Genomic DNA, 21730 nt, shown 5'->3' with positions numbered 1-21730 from the left:
TCTGTGGTTCTGGGTAACAATTTCTCACAGGCCCTAGTTGTTACCTTCTCCAAACCACTGATTTGTAATTTGCTTATTTTGAGAAAGCCGGTTGTATATTCTGAGCAGCCTCTTCCTGGCTGAATTGAAGGCAGTGAGAGAGACTGGATGTCTGCCGACCCAGTTCCTCCTAGCATGCTTCCTTCTGCATTCACTGCTGCCACTGGAGAATATTTAATACCGAAGTCAAAATAAGTGTTTAGGAGGCTTTCAGTGGTGGTTTAAAATAATAACCATGGGGGCTTTGGTAAAAGCCTTTATCCGCAAAACTCTTTAAATTATATAATTATATCCCTTATCCCACTCTTCCTTCCTTTCCCTGGATTTGTCTGTCTTTGCTACATGTCCCCACCCCCGTGCTGAAACACAGACGACACAGATTCAGCACTTTGCTACGTTTCTCTGCATTGTACCCTAAGTGAGACTAGATGCCTCACAAGCAGTTATTTGCCTGATGGAACCTATCATAATCTCAAATCTCAAACCTCTGTTGAGGAGCCAAGAGCAATTTACCCAGCACTACAACTTCCACTTCTTACCTGCCTCCATTTTGTGACCCTTGACCTTTTTCAGATGGCATGGCCCTTCTGGGAAATTGGACCACTTCCTCAATTACAGTATTTCATATCTACCCCTGTCCTGGGAAACCTATATTTGTGTATCAGCAAAGCATGGAATTTTTTTCTCTTTTCCTCTCCCCATTATCTTTAGCAATATATATTGATTAAATGCGTTCGTTTGGCCGCCTTCCACTAAGTTGTTTGGAGGACTTCTTTGACCATGTGTTTTTAATGACTTCACCTGTCTGCCTTACCCATTTTGGAAAAATTACTTTATATTGGTTTGATTCTATACACATATGTTTTTCAACATTATGTTCTAGTACAGGCTAGGAGTTTGGAAACACCAAAGCTTTTTGATCAAAAACTACATCAAAAAAAAAAACCTAATAAATAGAATTTTTTAAAATAAATTTTAATTTTATAATGTGTCAGGGGTTGTGGGGGAACTACGTCAAAGAGAGCTAGTGATCCTGACTGGGATGAATACTAAATGGGCCAGTTGTACATAAATGTAGTTTCTCCCTACTCTCTGGCATATGTTCTTTTACTACCGCCTGCAGTAGCTGGAGGAGTATTGATATATGTGTTGCGTACGAGTATATGGAATGCCCAGTGTTCCACTGAATCAATAACACATTGTAGAAAAGCAAGTAATACCCAATGGTTTATCCATGTGTTATTATGGGAGCCATAACTCACTCTTTAAGAACGTGCTAACATTGTCCATACTTGATATGGTCATAATGTATTATTAAGAATGTTCCTAGAATGTTCCGTTAATTCATAATTTTAAAGTGTGAACATTTGGAGAGTGTAAGAGTAGAGACAGAATGAAACATTATTTGACCATAAATTTGTAAATACCTCATGTCTTAAATGATGATGAGGTAGGGCCACAAACCGCCAAAACAGCTAATAAAATATGTGTTAGTTTAAGATTATTATGTATATCCTCTTATTTGACATTTTAAATTAATCTATAGTAGATTTTAAAAGGTAGATCCTTAGCGAACTAAAGTAAGGTGCTGGTGGTGGTTTTGTTTTTTACTCCCAGTAAACTTTTATTTCTCTGCTTTAAAAACAAAACCTAAGAATTAACTTGATGGTGTTATGTCTGAAGAACATGTCAGCAAAACAAGCCCTGGGTGTCATCTTTATAATTAATTATTTTAAACCAAATACATACATCAATGTGGTCACCTATGCAGAACTATACAGATAATAAAAGAGAAAGAAATGCCCATCAGTTTATAGCTTTCCAGTTATTTTCAGTTAAGAATTATATCAGGTTGGAGACAGAAATTAAGAGATAAAGAAAATCACTGGTTAGTCATATAAATATTTATCCTCCTATCATGTACCAAGAACTATATGTCACATGAGACTAGATAATGCCATCTTTCCTAGATTTGAGAAGACAGGTTTCCAGAAGTAACTGATAGTACTGAATGTTGGCAGTGAAAAGGTAAATTGAAATAAAATTACCATTGGGAGATTTCATAAGAAAACTTAAAATTATCCCAGCAATATGAGATGGAGTCTCACTCTGTGGCCCAGGCTGGAGTGCAATGGTGCGATCTCAGCTCACTGCAACCATCACCTCCCAGTTTTAAGCGATTCTCCTGCCTCAGCCTCCCAAGTAGCTGGGATTACAGGTGCCTGTCACACCCAGTTAATTTTTGTGTTTTTAGTATGGACAGAGTTTCATCATGTTGGCCAGGCTGATATCGAACTCCTGACCTCAGATGATCCACCCGCCTTGGCCTCCCAAAGTGCTGGAATTATAGACATGAGTCACCAAGCCTGGCCTCGGTTTTGTTTTTTTTTTTTGGGGGGGGGGGGGGGGGTGGCATGATCTCGGCTCACTGCAACCTCTGCTTCCTGGGTTCAAGAAGGGATTACAGACATGTGCTATCACACCCGGCTAATTTTTTTGTTTTAATAGAGATGGGGTTTCACCATGTTGACCAGGCTGGTCTCAAACTCCTGACCTCAAGTGATCTGCCCTCCTTAGCCTCCCAAAGTGTTGGGATTACAGGTGGGAGCCACCACGCCTGACCCGTTTCGTGTTAGTACCTCTGTTAAACCTGATACCAGAGGAATGGCAGAACTAGCCTTTCCTGGATGTCACTTCATGCCAAGCACTGGACAGGGCACTTTATTCACAAATAAAGGAGTTAGCACATCTTATCACTATAATCACTCTACAAAACAGATAGTAACCCAATCTTATAAATGAGAAAAATGTGATTCAGAGAAGTTAAGTCACCTGCCTGAGGAAAGACAGCCAGTATGCGGCAGAGCAAGGATTCGGAGGAAGCCTTTCAGATACCACACAGTTGCCTTCTAGAATCAGTCAAACCAAAAAAATTACATAAAATCATGAGGAGGTACATTGAAATACATAGATACCTCTGGCGAAGAGTTTATGATAGGCCATGAAATGAATTTACCCATAATACTTTTTGATATGTGTGGTATAATCCTTTCTAGAACTTTGAACCCACATAGCTACCCAAGATCCAAAAGGGTTTTGGAGTTCTTGCTGTCTTAGGTAAGTGGCTGAAATATTTCTTATTTGTTGTTTAACTTTCATCATTCATTAGGGAATTGTTTCAAAGTAACATTTAATTTTCCCTTTTCCAAGAAGGTGAAAAATGTTTGATTAGCTTATCTTTACCATACTCGACATCCACCGGAAGTTGAGGAAAACCTGGAGTTCTGAGCCATAGGGTATGTTTCGACTTCTGGAACGTAGTTCTTTACAGCGTGATGTCATTTTATTTCAAATGTTACCAGTGTCCAGAACCATTGTATGCACTCTCCAGGCCAGCCTGGACTTTCTCACATCTCACTTTTTTATGGCTGCACGTTTGTACAATATCGGCAGACCACTGCTTTCTCTACACTTTGGTAATTTGCATGTGTCTGCTGACCAGCTATGAAGAGTTGTGTCACAGTGGCTCTACCTCCAGACAGTTACCTTGTTTCAGTAGAGTCACCATCTTTGTTCAGCAAGATTGCTGCAGGTGTTATGACATTCTATTGCATGTTTTCCTCTCTAAGGAAGGGAAGTGAAAACAGAAACTTGTGTTGCTGATATTATAAAGGGAAGCACAGGCTTCCTGACCTTATGTTCATCCTGACAAAGGTGAAAGGTGTATATCTTCCAAAAGTGATTTGTTGTTAGTTCCGATCATATGCTCATTTGCTTAACTGGTGGTGAGCTCATGAAGAAAAACAACAAATCCAAGAATAACAAAATTGTCTTAGTTCATTCAGGCTAACAAAAGCACCGTAGACTGTGGGGCTTAAACACCAAGTGTGTTTCCCACATTCCTGGAGATCAGGGAATTCAAGATCAAGGTGGCAGCAGATTTGGTGTCTCTTGAGAGCCTTCTTCCTGGTTTGTAGACAGTGTCTTCTTGTGTCTCTTTGCATGATGGAAGAAGAAGGGAGCTCTCCAGAAGTGCTTTAAGGACCCTAATCCCATTCATGAGGTCTCCACCCTCGTGGCCTAGTCACCTCCCAAAGACCCTACCTTCTAATGCCATCAAAACAGGAGTTAGGATTTCAACATATGAATTTTGGTTGGATATAGACCCTCATTCCATAATAGAAATACATTATTAAATGATATGTCTGAAACTCAAAGTATAATGCAGAATTTTGACATTTTTTTTTCCTTTCTAGGAATAGAATCCTCCTTGTAACATAAGTTTATTATTTGACCTGCACACATTTAACAGATTCCTAGAATGAGTATAGATGCTGGATACTTGTTTGTGTTTGGACCTAAATGCCAAAGTATACTTTAAATAAGTATAGACAGGCTTTTTTCCTTTAACTTTTTTGTTTGGGGTTAGCCTTGCTGGTAGACCCTCTGGGACATATATGAGAGATCACTTGTTAGTTACTGAAGCCACAAATAAGGAATTGCAGCCTCAGAGCAAGATCTGGAAGCCACTCCCATTAGCTGCTTCATGTTGGACTATTTACCCATAATCTTCACCTCGTCTCTGCTCTCTGAACCCCTGGCTAACCAGTCATCGAGTCAAATGCTAGAGGCTTTGCTTTTCCTTTCCTTAGGGATGTTTCCACATTCTCTACTAGGGTGTTCCTTGGATTTGTTCCTAAGTAATACTGTCTTTCCTGTAAACCTCTGAAAGGAATCCAGGGGGAAAAGGCTAGAAAACTGAAAAGGACCATTTTTATGCAGGTGCTTTCTGCAGCATTACTTTTGGGGCCATCAAAAACACAGTTCTTAGGTGGCCTCATATGTTCTTTGCATATCTGGCCTGTGGGTTCTTTAGCCTGTTCCAAGCAGAGTTTTGCCAAAATGAAAATGACAACTTACATGCTATGATACTTTCCAAACAATCAGGGCTTTTATTTCACCATAAAACTGTGTCAGACTTCATTGTCTAGTGCACCCTCTGTGATTTTTATCAAGGGTTTCCTCAATATAGGTCATGAAAAAGTAATGAAAGAGATTGCCATAAAGCTGCTAGTCTCTGATTTCTTAAAGATTGCTGTTACATTATTTTATTGGAGTGTATTATATGAACATATTACCTGTTTGGCCAGGTTATACCTTAATGATTCAATGTGAGGAATTCTACTTGGCCTCATTATCTGACAAGCATGTTTCTTTATTTTTATTTTTATTTCCCAGGCATGTTTCTTTTTTTATATATATATATACTTTATGTTCTAGGGTACATGTGCACAACGTGCAGGTTTGTTACATATGTATACATGTGCCATGTTGGTGTGCTGCACCCATTAACTCATTTACATTAGGTATATCTCCTAATGCTATCCCTCCCCCCTTCCCCCACCCCACAACAGGCCCCAGTGTGTGATGCTCCCCTTCCTGTGTCCAAGTGATCTCATTGTTCAGTTCCCACCTATGAGTGAGAACATGTGGTGTTTGGTTTGCTGTTCTTGCGATAGTTTGCTAAGAATGATGGTTTCCAGCTGCATCCATGTCCCTACAAAGGACATTAACTCATCCTTTTTTATGGCTGCATAGTATTCCATGGTGTATAGGTGCCACATTTTCTTCATCCAGTCTGTCTCTGGTGGACATCTGGGTTGGTTCCAAGTCTTTGCTGTTGTGAATAGTGCCACAGTAAACATACGTGTGCATGCGTCTTTATGGCATGCACGTCTTTATAGCATGATTTATAATCCTTTGGGTATATACCCAGTAATGGGATGGCTGGGTCAAATGGTGTTTCTAGTTCTAGATCCTTGAGGAATCGCCACAGTGTCCTCCACAATGGTTGAACTAGTTTACAGTCACACCAGCAGTGTAAGTGTTCCTATTTCTCCACATCCTCTCCAGCACCTGTTGTTTCCTGACTTTTTAATGCTTGCCATTCTAACTGGTGTGAGATGCTATCTCATTGTGGTTTTGATTTGCATAGTGATGATGAGCATTTTTTCATGTGTCTGTTGGCTGCATAAATGTCTTCTTTTGAGAAGTGTCTGTTCATATCCTTTGCCCACTTTTTGATGGGGTTGTTTGTTTTTCTCTTGTAAATTTGTTTGAGTTCTTTGTAGAATCTGGATATTAGCCCTTTGTCAGATGAGTAGATTGCAAAAATTTTCTCCCATTCGGCAGGTTGCCTGTTCACTCTGACGGTAGTTTCTTTTGCTGTGCAGAAGCTCTTTAGTTTAATTAGATCCCATTTGTCAATTTTGGCTTTTGTTGCCATTGCTTTTGGTGTTTTAGACATGAAGTCCTTGCCCATGCCTATGTCCTGAATGGTATTACCTAGGTTTTCTTGTAGAGTTTTTATGGATTTAGGTCTAATATTTAAGTCTCTAATCCATCGTGAATTAATTTTTATATGAGGAGTAAGGAAGGGATCCAGTTTCAGCTTTCTACTTATGGCTAGCCAGTTTTCCCAGCACCATTTATTAAATAGGGAATCCTTTCCCCATTTCTTGTGTTTGTCAAGTTTGTCAAAGATCGGATGGTTGTAGATGTGTGGTATTATTTCTGAGGGCTCTGTTCTGTTCCATTGATCTATATCTCTGTTTTGGTCCCAGTACCATGCTGTTTTTGTTACTGTAGCCTTGTAGTATAGTTTGAAGTCAGGTAGCGTGATGCCTCCAGCTTTGTTCTTTTGGCTTAGGATTGTCTTGGCAATGTGGACTCTTTTTTGGTTCCATATGAACTTTAAAGTAGTTTTTTCGAATTCTGTGAAGAAAGTCATTGGTAGCTTGATGGGGATGGCATTGAATCTATAAATTACCTTGGGCAGTATGGCCATTTTCACAATATAGATTGTTCCTATCCATGATGTTCTTCCATTTGTTTGTGTCCTCTTTCATTTTACTGAGCAGTGGTTTGTAGTTCTCCTTGAAGAGGACCTTCACATCCCTTCTAAATTGGATTCCTAGGTATTTTATTCTCTTTGAAGCTATTGTGAATGGGAGTTCATTCATGATTTGGCTCCTCTGTCTGTTATTGATGTATAAGAATGCTTGTGATTTTTCCACATTGATTTTGTATCCTGAGACTTTGCTGAAGTTGCTTATCAGCTTAAGGAGATTTTGGGCTGAGACGATGGGGTTTTCTAAATATACAATCATGTCATCTGCAAACAAGGACAATTTGACTTCTTCTTTTCCTAACTGAATACCCTTTATTTCTTTCTCTTGCCTGATTGCCCGGGTCAGAACTTCCAACACTATATTGAATAGAAGTGCTGAGAGAGGGCATCCCTGTCTTGTGCCAGTTTTCAAGGGGAATGCTTCCAGTTTTTGCCCATTCAGTATGATATTGGCTGTGGATTTGTCATAAATAGCTCATTATTTTGAGAAACATTCCATCAATACCGAGTTTATTGAGAGTTTTTAGCATGAACAGCTGTTGAATTTTGTCAAAGGCCTTTTCTGCATCTGTTGAGATAATCATGTGGTTTTTGTCTTTGGTTCTGTTTATATGCTGGATTATGTTTATTGATTAGCATATGTTGAACCAGCCTTGCATCCCAGGGATGAAGCCCACTTGATCGTGGTGGATAAGCTTTTTGATGTGCTGCTGGATTCAGTTTGCCAGTATTTTATTGAGGATTTTTGCATTGATGTTCATCAGGGATATTGGTCTAAAATTATCTTTTTTTGTTGTCTTTCTGCCAACTTTGGTATCAGGATGATGTTGGCCTCATAAAATGAGTTAGGGAAGATTCCCTCTTTTTCTGTTGATTGGAGTGGTTTCAGAAGGAATGGTACCAGCTCCTCTTTGTACCTCTGGTAGAATTTGGCTGTGAATCTGTCTGGTCCTGGACATTTTTTCGGTTGGTAGGCTATTAATTATTACCTCAGTTTCAGAGCCTGCTATTGGTCTATTCAGGGATTCAACTTCTTCCTGGTTTAGTCTTGGGAGAGAGTATGTGTCCAGGATTTTATCCATTTCTTCTAGGTTTTCTAGTTTATTTGCATAGAGGTGTTTATAGTATTCTCTGATGGTAGTTTGTGTTTCTGTGGGGTTGGTGGTGATATCCCCTTTATCATTTTTTATTGCATCTCTCTGATTCTTCCCTCTTTTCTTCTTCGTCTTCCTAATGGCCTATCAGTTTTGTTGATCTTTTCAAAAAACTAGCTTCTGGATTCATTGATTTTTTGAAGGGTTTTTTGTGTCTCAATCTCCTTCAGTTCTGCTCTGATCTTAGTTATTTCTTGCCTTCTGCTAGCTTTTGAATGTGTTTGCTCTTGCTTCTCTCTTTCTTTTAATTGTGATGTTAGGGTGTCAATTTTAGATCTTTCCTGCTTTCTCTTGTGAGCATTTAGTGCTATAAATTTCCCTCTACACACTGCTTTAAATGTGTCCCTAGAGATTCTGGTGTGTAATGTCTTTGTTCTCATTGGCTTCAAAGAGCATCTTTATTTCTTCCTTCATTTCATTATGTACCCAGTAGTCATTCAAGAGCAGGTTGTTCAGTTTCCATGTAGTTGAGCAATTTTGATTGAGTTTCTTAGTCCTGAGTTCTAGTTTGATTGCACTGTGGTCTGAGAGACAGTTTGTTATAATTTCTGTTCTTTTACTTTTGCTGAGGAGTGCTTTACGTCCAACTGTGTGGTCAGTTTTTGAGTAAGTGTGATGTGGTGCTGAGAAGAATGTATATTCTGTTGATTTGGAGAGTTCTGTAGATGTCTATTAGATCTGCTTGGTGCAGAGTTGAGTTCAATTCCTGGATATCCTTGTTAATTTTCTGTCTCATTGATCTGTCTAATGTTGACAGTGGGGGTGTTAAAGTCTCCCATTATTATTGTATGGGAGTCTAAGTGTCTTTGTAAGTCTCTAAGGACTTGCTTTGTGAATCTGGGTGCTCCTGTATTGGGTGCATATATATTTAGGATAGTTAGCTCTTCTTGTTGAATTGATCCCTTTACCATTATGTAATGGCCGTCTTTGTCTCTTTTCATCTTTGTTGGTTTAAAGTCTGTTTTATCAGAGACTAGGATTGCAACCCCTGCCTTTTTTTGTTTTCCATTTGCTTGGTAGATCTTCCTCCATCCCTTTATTTTGAGCCTATGTGTGTCTCTGCACGTGAGATGGGTCTCCTGAATACAGCAAACTGATGGGTCTTGACTGTTTATCCAATTTGCCAGTCTGTGTCTTTTAATTGGAGCATTTAGCCCATTTACATTTAAGGTTAATATTGTTATGTGTGAACTTGATCCTGTCATTATGATGTTAGCTGGTTATTTTGCTCGTTAGTTGATGCAGTTTCTTCCTAGCATCGATGGTCTTTACATTTTGGCATGTTTTTGCAATGGCTGGTACTGGTTGTTCCTTTCCATGTTTAGTGCTTCCTTCAGGATCTCTTGTAGGGCAGGCCTAGTGGTGACAAAATCTCTAAGCATTTGCTTGTCTGTAAAGGATTTTATTTCTCCTTCACTTATGAAACTTAGTTTGGCTGGATGTGAAATTCTGGGTTGAAAATTCTTTTCTTTACGAATGTTGAATATTGGCCCCCCACTCTCTTCTGGCTTGGAGAGTTTCTGCCGAGAGATCTGCTGTTAGTCTGATTGGCTTCCTTTTGTGGGTAGCCTGACCTTTCTCTCTGGCTGCCCTTAACATTTTTTCCTTCATTTCAACTTTGGTGAATCTGACAAGTATGTGTCTTGGAGTTGCTCTTCTTGAGGAGTATCTTTGTGTATTCTCTGTATTTCCTGAATTTGAATGTTGGCCTGCCTTGCTAGGTTGGGGAAGTTCTTCTGGATAATATCCTGCAGACTATTTTCCAACTTGGTTCCATTCTCATCACTTTCAGGTACACCAATCAGACATAGATTTGGTCTTTTCACATAATCCCATATTTCTTGGAGGCTTTGTTCACATCTTTTTACTCTTTTTTCTCTAAACTTCTCTTCTTGCTTCATTTCATTCGTTTGATCTTCAATCACTGATGCTCTTTCTTCCTGTTGATCAAGTCGGTTACTGAAGCTTGTGCATGTGTCACGTAGTTCTCGTGTCGTGGTTTTCATCTCTATCGGGTTGTTTATGGACTTCTCTGCATTGGTTATTCTAGTTATCCATTTATCAAATCTTTTTTCAAGGTTTTTAGTTTCTTTGCGCTGGCTTCGTAGTTCCTCCTTTAGCTCTGAGAAGTTTGATCTACTGAAACCTTCTTCTCTCAACTCATGAAAGTCATTCTCCGTTCAGCTTTGTCCCATTGCTGGCGAGGAGCTGCGTTCCTTTGGAGGGAGAGAGGCGCTCTTATTTTTTGAGTTTTCAACTTTTCTGCACTGCTTTTTCTCCATCTTTGTGGTTTTATCTACCTTTGGTCTTTGATGGTGCTGACATACAGATGGGGTTTTGGTGTGGATGTCCTTTCTGTTTGTTAGTTTTCCTTCTAACAGTCAGGACCCTCTGCTGCAGGTCTGTTGGAGTTTGCTTGAGGTCCACTCCAGACCCTACTTGCTTGTGTATCAGCAGCGCAGGCTCAGTTGGAAATGCAGAAATCACCTGTTTTCTGTATCGCTCATTCTGGGAGCTGGAGGCTGGAGCTCTTCCTATTCGACCATCTTTCCCAAACATGTTCCTTATAAACCAAATAAATATTATCTCTCCTTGGCCCACTGTTTTACAACCAAGGTTGATGACTAAGTAGCTGATCTAAATATACACTGTATTACATTCATTAGACAATTTAAAATATTTGAGGCTGAAATAGATGCTAGATCATAACTACCTCTTTTTCATTTTCTTTATGAGATAAGCACATTAGTGTTTTCTTTATTATGAATCAGCGTATTTAAGATTTGGGAGGCCAAGATGGGCGGATCACAAGGTCAGGAGATCGAGACCATCCTGGCTAACATTGTGAAACCCCGTCTCTACTAAAAAATACAAAAAACTAGCCAGGCGCGGTGGCGGGCGCCTGTAGTCCCAGCTACTCAGGAGGCTGAGGCAGGAGAATGGCGTAAACCCGGGAGGCGGAGCTTGCAGTGAGCTGAGATCCGGCCACTGCACTCCAGCCTGGGTGACAGAGCAAGACTCCGTCTCAAAAAAAAAAAAAAAAGAAAAAGAAGATTATACAGGAGTTTTACAGGCAGCAGAAAACAATCCTTAAAATGGTCACACAAGAAAACCACTCTAACTTCCTATAAGATATTCTCTAATCATTAATAATTTGATTATTCTGTTATTACCTTTTCATCAAAGACCTCTGTTCCAAAGGGATTATAGAGATATAAATAGATAAGCTACTCGACATCATGCTACCTTGTGTAAGTATACTGTAAATGAAGTATTTCAGGGATCCAAAAGATGGAGGTATTGATGTCATCTAGAGGACTCAGGGAAAGTAGGATCAAGGGAATGTGTCTTGGTTTATTTGTTCATTATTTTTAGAATAAGAAAATTGTGACCTTTTAGGTAGGCTTAAAGAAAAAAGAAATAGTGCCAATAGGGAGAATGAAGATGCAAAGAGAAGTGAAAGAAACAAAGGGGAGAAGGCAGGTGTTCCCCCAGCTCAAGAATAGAGGGGATTAGGTAAAGGGAAGTTTTGAGGTTAAAGAAGGAAAGTTGAGGGAATTCTTTCTGCTATAAATGTATAAATGTTCTCAGTAAAACAGGCTGATGTTTGCTGAAGTGACAGGGGCCAAATCTGGATTCTTGAGGAGAGAAGAAAAGGTCTGGAGTAGCCTCTGGGAAACATGGAATCCACTAGGCATGGATAAAAGTCTAGACCAGCAGTGATGAGCAGCCACATAAGAAGAGGGAACTGGAGTAGATCCTGCCCTCCCAGTGAGGTGGCTTTTTCCTTTCTGTGTTAACAAGACAGAACTGAGAAGTTGTGTTGGGTGTGGCCTAAATGGTGAATTTGCAAGGCAAGAAAGCATGGTAGGAGGTTCAGGCTAAGGACTTCCAGTGAGCACTGGGCTCTATGTGGTGCTGTGGGTATGGGAAGAGCAGAGCAGAATGGTTGCCCAGAATGACCACACAGGGTGGAGGTCAAGGAAGGGGCACGAGAATCTCACTTTCCACTGTGACTCCCTCCCTTGCCTGGCTGAGTGTCTGAACCCCAGCCTTTCCTCTTGCCTGTCCATCTCCCCAAATTGCCTTTACCTTGCAATGTCTCCGATGCTCCTGGACTTTCAGCCCACAAGTGAAAATATGCAGAACAAGGAAATAGAGATCTTTTATTTTATTGAGGCTGTGGTCTTTGATGCTTTTTCTGATTTAGCTTCTCATTACTATATTTTCACTTTCACAAGTCACTATGTTTCAGTATTTAAAAATTTCCCCCTTCAGTAGCCAAAAAAAAACAAAACAACAGCTAATATAGTAATAAATTTATCCTTAGCTACAGGAGATAAGCTTCAATGCAATGCAACCATAAAGTATGGCTCCTGGACTTAGGGGAGAAGCAATAAACTTTCATAAATAAAAGAATTTGAAAATACTCCCAGCAGTAAATAAGGATAAAATATAACTTGTAACTGGCAGCACACAGCTAACAACAGAGCTTACAAAAGAAAACTATAAACTAAAATGAGAAAATGTTTGCAGCTTTTGTTGTTGTTACCTTGCACCCTAGGTGGGCTGACGAGTGAGCTCACAGTGAGAAGTTTTTGACTCACCTTCTGAAATGTTATTTCTATCACATCTCTTGACACCTTCTGATTTGCCAGAGATCTGTGATAGTCGCCAACAAAACCTAGGGGTACTGATGTCACGAATTTAGATAATTTTCAACAAATTTTAAGGTGTTAGAGAATGCCTTAGAAAGGAGGGAGAGTGGGGACCTCGGGACTGCATACCCCACGTTGGTTCATGAGGGTGTTTCACAGTTCTGGGGTTTACTTGACTTTCAGTCTTATTTTGTAGCTGAGCTTTCAAGAAATTTGAAGTCCTCCTGAGGTCCATCTCAGGTTTCATTTCAGGCTTTCAGCTCAGAAATCACTTGGGCAATAGCTTAAAAGAAAATACAGAGGCATTTTAGTGAGCAATGCCTTTGTTTGAAAGTCTGTTAAAGTAATGGATTATTTGTTCCCTAGAAAATTAGGGAGCAAAGAGAAGACTTCTCTCTGTGTGTGTCTCTCTCTCACTTTCTTTTTCTCATCAGAAGTGATAATAAAGGGGGAAATGGAGTATTGCCAACAGGATGAAGTCAGAATTTATCAGTGCTCTCATTCAATAAATATGTATTTCCTGAGCATCTGTAATTGAAGTTGCTGCCTTTGTTGCTGGGAAACAGGTTAAACGTGGTCTTTCCTGTCAAGAAACTCTGAGGGTTTTGCCGCAGTAGAATGAGTTACACTTGGTAGCACGGACAGAACCCGGGAGGGCTTGCAGGGTAAGCTTGGTTTCTGAAGGCAGCGGATGATCCTCTGGAAAGGAGGACATTCCAGGGAGAGGGAAACAAAAGGAACCAAGATTGTGAAGGGCACTGGGAAGGAAAGTGAGGCTCAGAATGTAGAAAGCCTTACATGCCATTTTTAGGAGTTTGGACTTTATTGTGTCAGCTGTAGAAAGCCCTAGAAAATTTTTAAAGCAAGAAGAGACAAGATTTGTGTTTTAAATGTGTTTTATAAAGAGAAATCTCTGTTGGCGGTAAAGACAAGATGAGAGACAGATGATGAGGGCTCGAGGGAAGCAACAGAGGGACTGGTGTGGGCATTCCATTTCTAACTTGCTGTGCCTGGTACTGTCTGAAGTTTGGTTTGTTGTTTTGTTTTGTTTTGTTTTTGCTGGATTGTATAGAGAAAGACAGGCCACCACCGAAATTTAATTCTCACTTTGATGTTACTACTTAATAGCCACATATTTTTAAGCAAGGAACTGAAATACTCTCATCTGCAGAATGGAGATAACAGTAGTACCTCCTGCTCAGGGTGGTAGCAAGTGTTAACTTAAATGTTGCATCTCTATGTGTAGCCCTCAGAACTATGCCTAGTGTGTAGTATGTGCTAAATATTTTTTATCAGTTCACTGACTTATTTGTTCATTTACTCTATATGAATTTGCTGTTAAGATAATCCAGGGGAAATCTATTATAGATTGTCATTAGTAAATTTTGCTTGTGGAATTATTAGCAGCATTTTTCACTTCTTTAAGTCCTCTTGGGCCAAAAATTTCCAGCAGGAAACAGGAGGGTGAGGCTTGTAAATTAAAATAGCTACTCTCCCCCCACCCCTGATGTAAAGTGTGAACAGAAAATTTTGCAAAGAATGCTGTTATATAGTGGTCCTTTGTGTCACTGTGTGTAATGGGGAACAGGGCAACTGTTAAGTGAAGCTTCAGCATTAGGAAAGTTGGGCAGTCTTTCTTTATAGTACAACTTGGTTCTATTATTTTGGTAAAAGGATTCTGATATTCCAGAACATAGTGTGAACCATATTTGCATACAAATGTAAAAACACCTTCAAAAATCCCCAACATAAAAATTTAATTACCTATCCCTTTGCTTCTCTGTGAAATAACTATAAAATGACTATATATATAAAACAACATGCTTAAATTGGAACAATAATTGTAAATCCCATGAATATAATAAAAATTGTTATATAAGTGTACTGTATTTTTATTGTAGGTATATTTTATTATATAAATATATATTTGTATTTATTTTATAAATAACTGTAGGCTTAGTACTCAGAACAGAAATCTGATAGGAGGGGAATTATTCATTATATTTCCTTGTGCCAGGCCAGTGTTGTGTTTCTTCACCATGGTAGGGTTCTTGTGAAATAGAAAATTGGCTCCATTAGGTTATAGGAAGAATCTATAGGATGTGGGGAGAAAAACTAAATATATTGAAACTTTATCCCTTTGAAGAGCTGGGAAAGCAGTTCTTGACAAAGGGAGAGAAATACATCCCTTCTGTATAGTTGAGGTGAACAAAGCTGTCCTTGACACTAAAGGCTTTTATTGTCCCTAAAAGTGAACTCTTCATTGATAGAAGGGGTTCTTTTATTTGATCCATCAAGATTACCAAGTCACAGGTCACCATCCCCAACTAAAATACAACATCATGAAATCATGATTAAAGTTACAAAAGCCAGTTCATAAAAGTGGCAAGAGTTTACAGATTCTGTATTTCCTCCACTTAGTTACTAGGAGTTAAATTCAATAGCATTGAGGATTTTTGAAAGAATGCCCATAAATTATTTAAATTACAGTTTGCTTAATGAAGTGATACATTCTGAGAAACATGACATTAGGCAATTTTGTCATTGTGTGAACATCATAGAAGGTACTTGCACAAACCTCGATGGCATTGCCCATTTCAGACTCAGGCTACACGAGATAGCCTATTGCTCCTAGGCTACAAACCTGTACAGCCTGTTATTGTACTGAATACTGTAGGCAACTGTAACACAATGGTATTTGTATATCTAAACATAGAAAAGGCACAGTAAAAATATGGTCTCACAGTCTCGTGGGACCACCATGGGATATGCAGTCTGTTGACCAAAACATAGTTGCGTGATGCATATATTCCCCAACTTTTTCCCTTGATTCATGGAGAAGCAACTTTGACTAGCTCATAAATTAACACAATTTTTTAACGAAATAATTTACTGAAAATATGTTTGCAGTATTGTGATTGCATGGTCGTGTAAAAAGTACAGGTTCCTCTTCAAAGACTTTCCTCCCTGTCTAATTAGGAAGAAATAGTAACTTCGGTTAAAAGCAAAATTTATTCAAAGACCTGGGCTAACATTCTTAAATATCTGCTAGCCGTAATAAAGAAATCATGTACTTTATGTTCCTAGCTCACACAGTTTAGCCTAAATATTTGCCCTGGCATGCTTATACTGGTCCAAGCAAGCATTAGGTCATAGCCTGTTCCTCTTCCTTATTTAAAAGTGTTTTTACCTTTCTCAGCATTCCACAAGTTACTTTCTCCTTCCTTTGTTCTCCTTTACCTTTGCCTCTTTTAAAAGGTTCTAAGTTGCTAGCCAAGCAGGACAAATACTGAATATGAGGTCCCATTCCAGCCAATGGAAACTGGACACAGCAGTAAGGTGAATGCGTCAGGTTATACACGACCCTGTCTCCTTTGTTCAGTGTACTCTCGTGGCAAAACTGCTGGCGAGTGTTTTCTGCAGAAAGTAAAAATGACCTTACTAAATAAATTTATGTTCAAGTGCTATTTCTTTACGGCACCGGGGAACAAGCATTTCAAACAGTTGTGGTTAGAATAATGAGCAAAGACTACAGAATCACCTGAGGAACGGGTGACTTATAGTCTAGTCCCAACTGTGCGAGGAACAGATGTGTGACTTCAATCAAGTAACTCACTTTTTCTGATAACAATTGTCCAGGCTTCTGAGGGGCTAGTGAGAATCAAATGACTGGAAGTATATGAAAGCAACTTGAAACATAAAAAGCACTGAAGATAACTAAATGTAGTTGTCAGATATCCTTAAGGCATCGTAGTAGAACAAATGGGAGTAAATGTTGATGGCATTTTTGCTTGTTTAATGTTCCAGGGAACAAGGGAAACTCTCAGCCGTCACTGTACTACCCTCGGTGATGCTCTCCGGAAAGAGAATGATTTTGCTCTTATAATTGATGGGAAAACCCTCAAATATGCCTTAACCTTTGGAGTACGACAGTATTTCCTGGACTTAGCTTTGTCATGCAAAGCTGTCATTTGCTGTCGGTAAGTTCTCCTTAACAGTGTCCGATTTTAGTAAGGAGTGACTTCATCCTAAGTTCTTGATTTATAAACGTCAATGAAAGTAATCCAGAGTTTGTAAAAGTTAGGTTACTTACTAACGTCTTCACTCAAGACCCGAGGTTCACAAACTGGGATGGAATTTGTTAGTTTTAAAAAGTGAGTCCTAACAATCATTAACAAGTGTTGTTCCTCCTTTGAATCTACAGGTTTCTTGCCATTATCTTTGTTTAAAATTCATTATCTACCTGCATTTCTACCTGGGTCGTTTCTTTAACGGTCGTGTTTTCTATATTTAAATCTTTAATCCAGCTGCTAAGACTTATTTTTGGGGAATAGCATGATGAAAGGTACAAACTGAATCATTTTCCAAACAACTGGGCTTTTTTCTGAGAGGTATTTATTGGCTATACATTCCTTTGCCTTCTAATTTATAAAATTGCCTGTATCCTAAATTAAAATCTCTTTTGAGTTATCAAGGCCTAATTCATAGAACTGCATTTTTGTAAACGACATAGCTCCAGTCCTTCCTGAGTTTTTTGTCAAGGAATCTTCCCCATATTTATGTATAAATGGTTTAAACTCTGCCTTCCTAAGACCTAAAGTAGGTTCGTGAATATGATAAATATGCCCAGGCTCCTCTTTTCTGATCACCATGAAAACTGAGGATTTCTCCTTTGTCATTCACTATTCAATCTTAGGAGCTGATCGGTCTAGATCCAGGGTAGCAATTTCTCAAATTGCCTTCTCTTCCTGGGAGATAAAATGTTAGCAGGGATTCTGAAAGATTTCTCAGAATCTGTGCTTTTGGTATTATATTTAAAACGATTCTATGTGCTTTTATCATTTTCTTTAAAAAGACATTTACTAATAAAGTTATGCTTTTTGTACCTTTTTTGTCTGGGTTTATTCACTTAAATATTTTGTATATGATATTATGAATTAGCCATACCTTATAGACGTTTCCTAAGTTTCAGCTGAGATATACTTTCTGAAATATAATTTAAACTATTCTCAATATCCTTTATAAGCATCATTTTAGCCTATAAAATTATACTATATTCGGAGAATTAAGAGTTGCTTATCTTTCCCAGGAGTCTAATTGTTTTAGTCATATAATTTCTTTTTCTTTTCTGTGGTATGTATTAACAAATAATATTGCTATAAAGTTCTTGGACAATATATTATACAGATGTTTAATATTAGTCATCAGGCTCTTTGTTTCATCATAGATTGAAAATTGTTTTGACTCATTTTTACTTTGATATTCTCATGCTATTTAAAACTTACTTTTACAGTGATTTTGCTTGATTCCTTGCAAATATCTTGACTAAGTGTGACTAATGTTCAACTTTGACACTTTTCATCAGAATAATATGCCAGATTTGGTCACTTAACCACTTTCACTAATGGGATCATAAGGATCAACAAAAGATTGCACAAAAGCGCAAAAGTGTTATGATTGCTGGCTCCTACTTGGAAACATGAAACAGAATATAGAAGTGTTTAGATAAGATGGCCAGTTCCCTAGAGTCATCTGTTATGTGCCTACTTTCTGTGTGCTGGGCACAGTGCAACACATAAAAGATGAGTAACACTTGATACCTGCTCTCCTTCATGTATCTTTCTTTTTAAGTCAAATCACAATTTGGTTTGAAAGATGTGGGAGGCCAATTTTCATATTGCAGTAATTGCAGCGGAGCCTCATTCTTAAACCATTGCTTAACACAGTACCTCCCACCATTCTTCAAGAAGTCGAACCACAAAATTAAACAATAGCAGAGGGAAAGAAAAACTAGAAAGCAGAGTCAAGGGAGAAAAAATATGTTCTGTGCTTGTGGAATTCCCTCCCAAAATCCTTGTTCTGGATGCTCACAAGTCACATGGACCTCTGGGCTTCTCCAGGCCCCAGACCCCTGGGAGGGAATCACACCCTGCCATGCACGTGCGACTCAGCTCTGAAACCGAGCTTATAAAGATGTGTGTGGCCCCTTCCTCCCTCGGTTCTGTTTTATGCATATTTCAAGACCATGAGGTCCCTATGCAGACACTGAGTTTTATTTCTAAGTTTTAAGGGTTTGTTTTTTTTTTTTCTTAAGTCACATATCTTTCCTCAGCTTTTTTCTTGTAATTACCTTCATACTCTGTCTTTTCCCATAAGAACTGTGGTTCAGCTTCCGGCATGTTTGAGAATTGTTCTAAGCCCATAATTACATCAGTGCCACTGCCAGATTTATGTCTGTGCACCTATTTGGCCTGGTGCCTCTTGGCATTTAAACTATTGGCACAGATCATCTTCTTGTCATTTTGCTTACTGACCTCAAAGTGTAATTTCCATGATAATGCTTCTATCCCTGGATAGGAATAGGTGGGCCATTCTGCGTATCATTCTTTCCAATTAAACCCAAGTGTCACTCCTCGTTTCTCGAATGATTACAATCTCCTGGCCTCAGGAAATTCTCTATTTTACTCCATTAGAAGATAGACGCTCCAGATAAATACTGATTATTATTTCAAAATACAGTTCGGTACTGTTTCCCAAATTCATTTATGCTCATGCTGGCTTTATGGGCTTTTCTCTCAAATTTAAACTATTTTCCAATCTACTGCTTGTCATTCCACACACATGCAGATAATTCAGAATCTGATCTTCCTCTGCAGTCTTCTCTTTAGCCCTAGGTAGAGTGGAAGTAGAGGGGAAAGCCTTCCTATAACAGGTAATGAGAGCCTCTGTATTAGTTCCATCATCAGGATTGCATCAGCCACTTTCTTCCCTGATACTATCAGCACAGGCAGCAGAATGAGGCAGTTTTTAGTGTTTGCTTCATTGACACAGTTATAAAGATGAGTGTTGTCCCTCCAGAGTCTTCAGCTGAATTGAAAGAAACAGTTGTTCCCAGGCAGCAGACATTATGTCTCTCTCTTACCACTGTTTTCTGAAGGAAATTTTCAGAGACAGAACTAATCCCCCCACCTCAAATTTATTCAGGGCTCTGGAGTCCTGGTGGTTTTGGTTTCCAAAGTATAGGTTGAATGTTATGCCTCAAATATTTTTCTTAAGTATATAAAACCCAAGAAGTAGAATGAAATCTGTTCTTATCAGTCTAACAAGCACTATATTTTCTTTTCTTTCTTTTTTTGTTTTTGTTTTTGTTTTTGTTTTTGGAGACAGAGTCTCACTCTGTCACCCAGGGTGGAGAGTGCAGTGGCACAATCTCAGCTCACTGCAACCCCCGCCTCCCAGGTTCAAGTGATTCTCATGCCTGAGCCTCCCAAGTAGCTGGGATTACAGGTGTGTACCACCATGCCCAGCTAATTTTTTATATTTTTAGTAGAGCCAGGCTTTGGCCACATTGCTCAGGCTGATCTCGAACTCCTGAGTTCAGGCAGTCTACACACTCGGCCTCCCAAAGTGCTGGGATTACAGACATGAGCCACTGCGCCTGATGAAGTACTGTTCTTTCATAGATGTGGTGCAGCTTTTGTTTTTAACATTGTGAGTATTTACCTGCATAACTTGAATAGTTTAATAGGAATCAGGCATCTAATTTATAGTTTCTGATACATTTTCCCCACTTTTAAACTGCTCCTTTGTGGTTCTTCTTCCCCTGTACTCCCTCACTCAAGCTCACTGATTCTCATGATTTGGTGTGATCACAGATAATTTTGGAGAATAAATGAAAGTTATAGACCATTCCCTCCAGAAGAAGTACACATGCATACAAACATGTAAAATTGCATGAAGCCCTTCAGGGGTTTTACAGACTCACTGAAACTCCTTGGAGAGGTAGACATAGGGAGAACAGCTTGTTCTAAGACTCATGGAGATTTATGGATACAACTGAAATCAAGGGCTATCCTGGGAAGTAACTGTACTAAATAAGTAATTCTTAGTCTCAGGGACCAGTGCTTTATGCACTCTGGTCTTATAGCCTGTATAATTGGCATTAAAGCATTTTATCTAGAGATTCACAGAATGCTTGTTCTAGCTCTACTGCTTTGGCAGTTTGGATATCTGATGGAATCTCTCTGGCCTTGGTTTTGTGACCTATAAAATGAAGAGATTGGAATATCGGTGATGCCAGTCTTCCAGGGAACCCGGATGTAGAAAGCAAGTAAAAGTGGACCAGCTTCGTCATAGTAGGGTGGGAAATACACACAAGCCCCCTTCCTTGGTTATCTTGTCCCGGCTGGAAAGCTGCTGGCCAAAGGACCTCTCATAGCCCTTTTAGGTTTTGGATGAACCTTCCTTCTGTTGGCCACTCTGCTTGGAATAGTCTTTCTACTGCTGGGATCAGCTTACTTTGGGGAAGCATCTGTTCTACCTCTTTTGATATTCCCTCCAGAAGAGAGTGGGAATGTTGCAGTGAAGTATTACTGTGTGTTAAATAGCATGTGGTTTCTGAGGTCCTCATCAGTTCACATAACCCAGCCTTTCAAAGAATCTTACATTTTTTCTGTAGTTGTCAGTTTAGTTTAAACATATTTTGAAACTTATGTTCTGTGACAGTTGGTTGAAAATTGGCTTAGAGCCTCCAGTTTTTAGACTGTCTAGTAATCATCGTTCTTCTACATAATTTATGTACTCATGTCTTCTGAAAAGCAAAAGTTAAATTGAAGTAAGCATTTTTTCCTACTTGCAACATCTCTAATCAAAGTTTAACCCCCTTTTAGGCCATTTTCCCCATAGTGTATAAAAAAACACTTGACTTCAGTGAGTGTTGTCATTTGGGAGTGGCATTCCAGGCAAAACCTTTCACCTTACTCCTATCAAGGGGTCCTGCAGGAAGTCTAAAGGGACACTGAATATTTGCTGTCATAGCATGAGTGCATTAAATAAAGGCAGATCTACTTCTTAAATCTTTGGAGATTGTCTTTAGCTTTAAGAATTTCTCTAAATATATGTTCTACTTAAAAAGTAGTCATAAAGTACAAATGAAGCTAATAAATGCTCAACAGACATTCCTTTAAAGA

General features: G+C 39.0%; 1 protein-coding gene across 2 annotated transcripts in view; it reads left to right on the top strand.

Annotated features, from left to right (window-relative positions):
- ATP8A1 (ATPase phospholipid transporting 8A1) overlaps window positions 1-21730 on the top strand; it is a 268521-nt gene that overhangs the window by 173965 nt on the left and 72826 nt on the right. For both annotated transcript variants that reach the window (XM_025386297.1, XM_025386299.1), the window contains one exon: window positions 16569-16741. In XM_025386297.1, coding sequence (XP_025242082.1) covers window positions 16569-16741 — 173 coding nt within the window. The remainder of the gene's footprint in view (window positions 1-16568; window positions 16742-21730) is intronic.

Source organism: Theropithecus gelada, chromosome 5, assembly GCF_003255815.1.
Source record: "Theropithecus gelada isolate Dixy chromosome 5, Tgel_1.0, whole genome shotgun sequence".
NCBI classification, from domain to species: domain Eukaryota; kingdom Metazoa; phylum Chordata; class Mammalia; order Primates; family Cercopithecidae; genus Theropithecus; species Theropithecus gelada.
The sequence above is the reverse complement of the archived record's forward strand: the minus strand, read 5'-3'. Positions and strand labels throughout refer to the sequence as shown.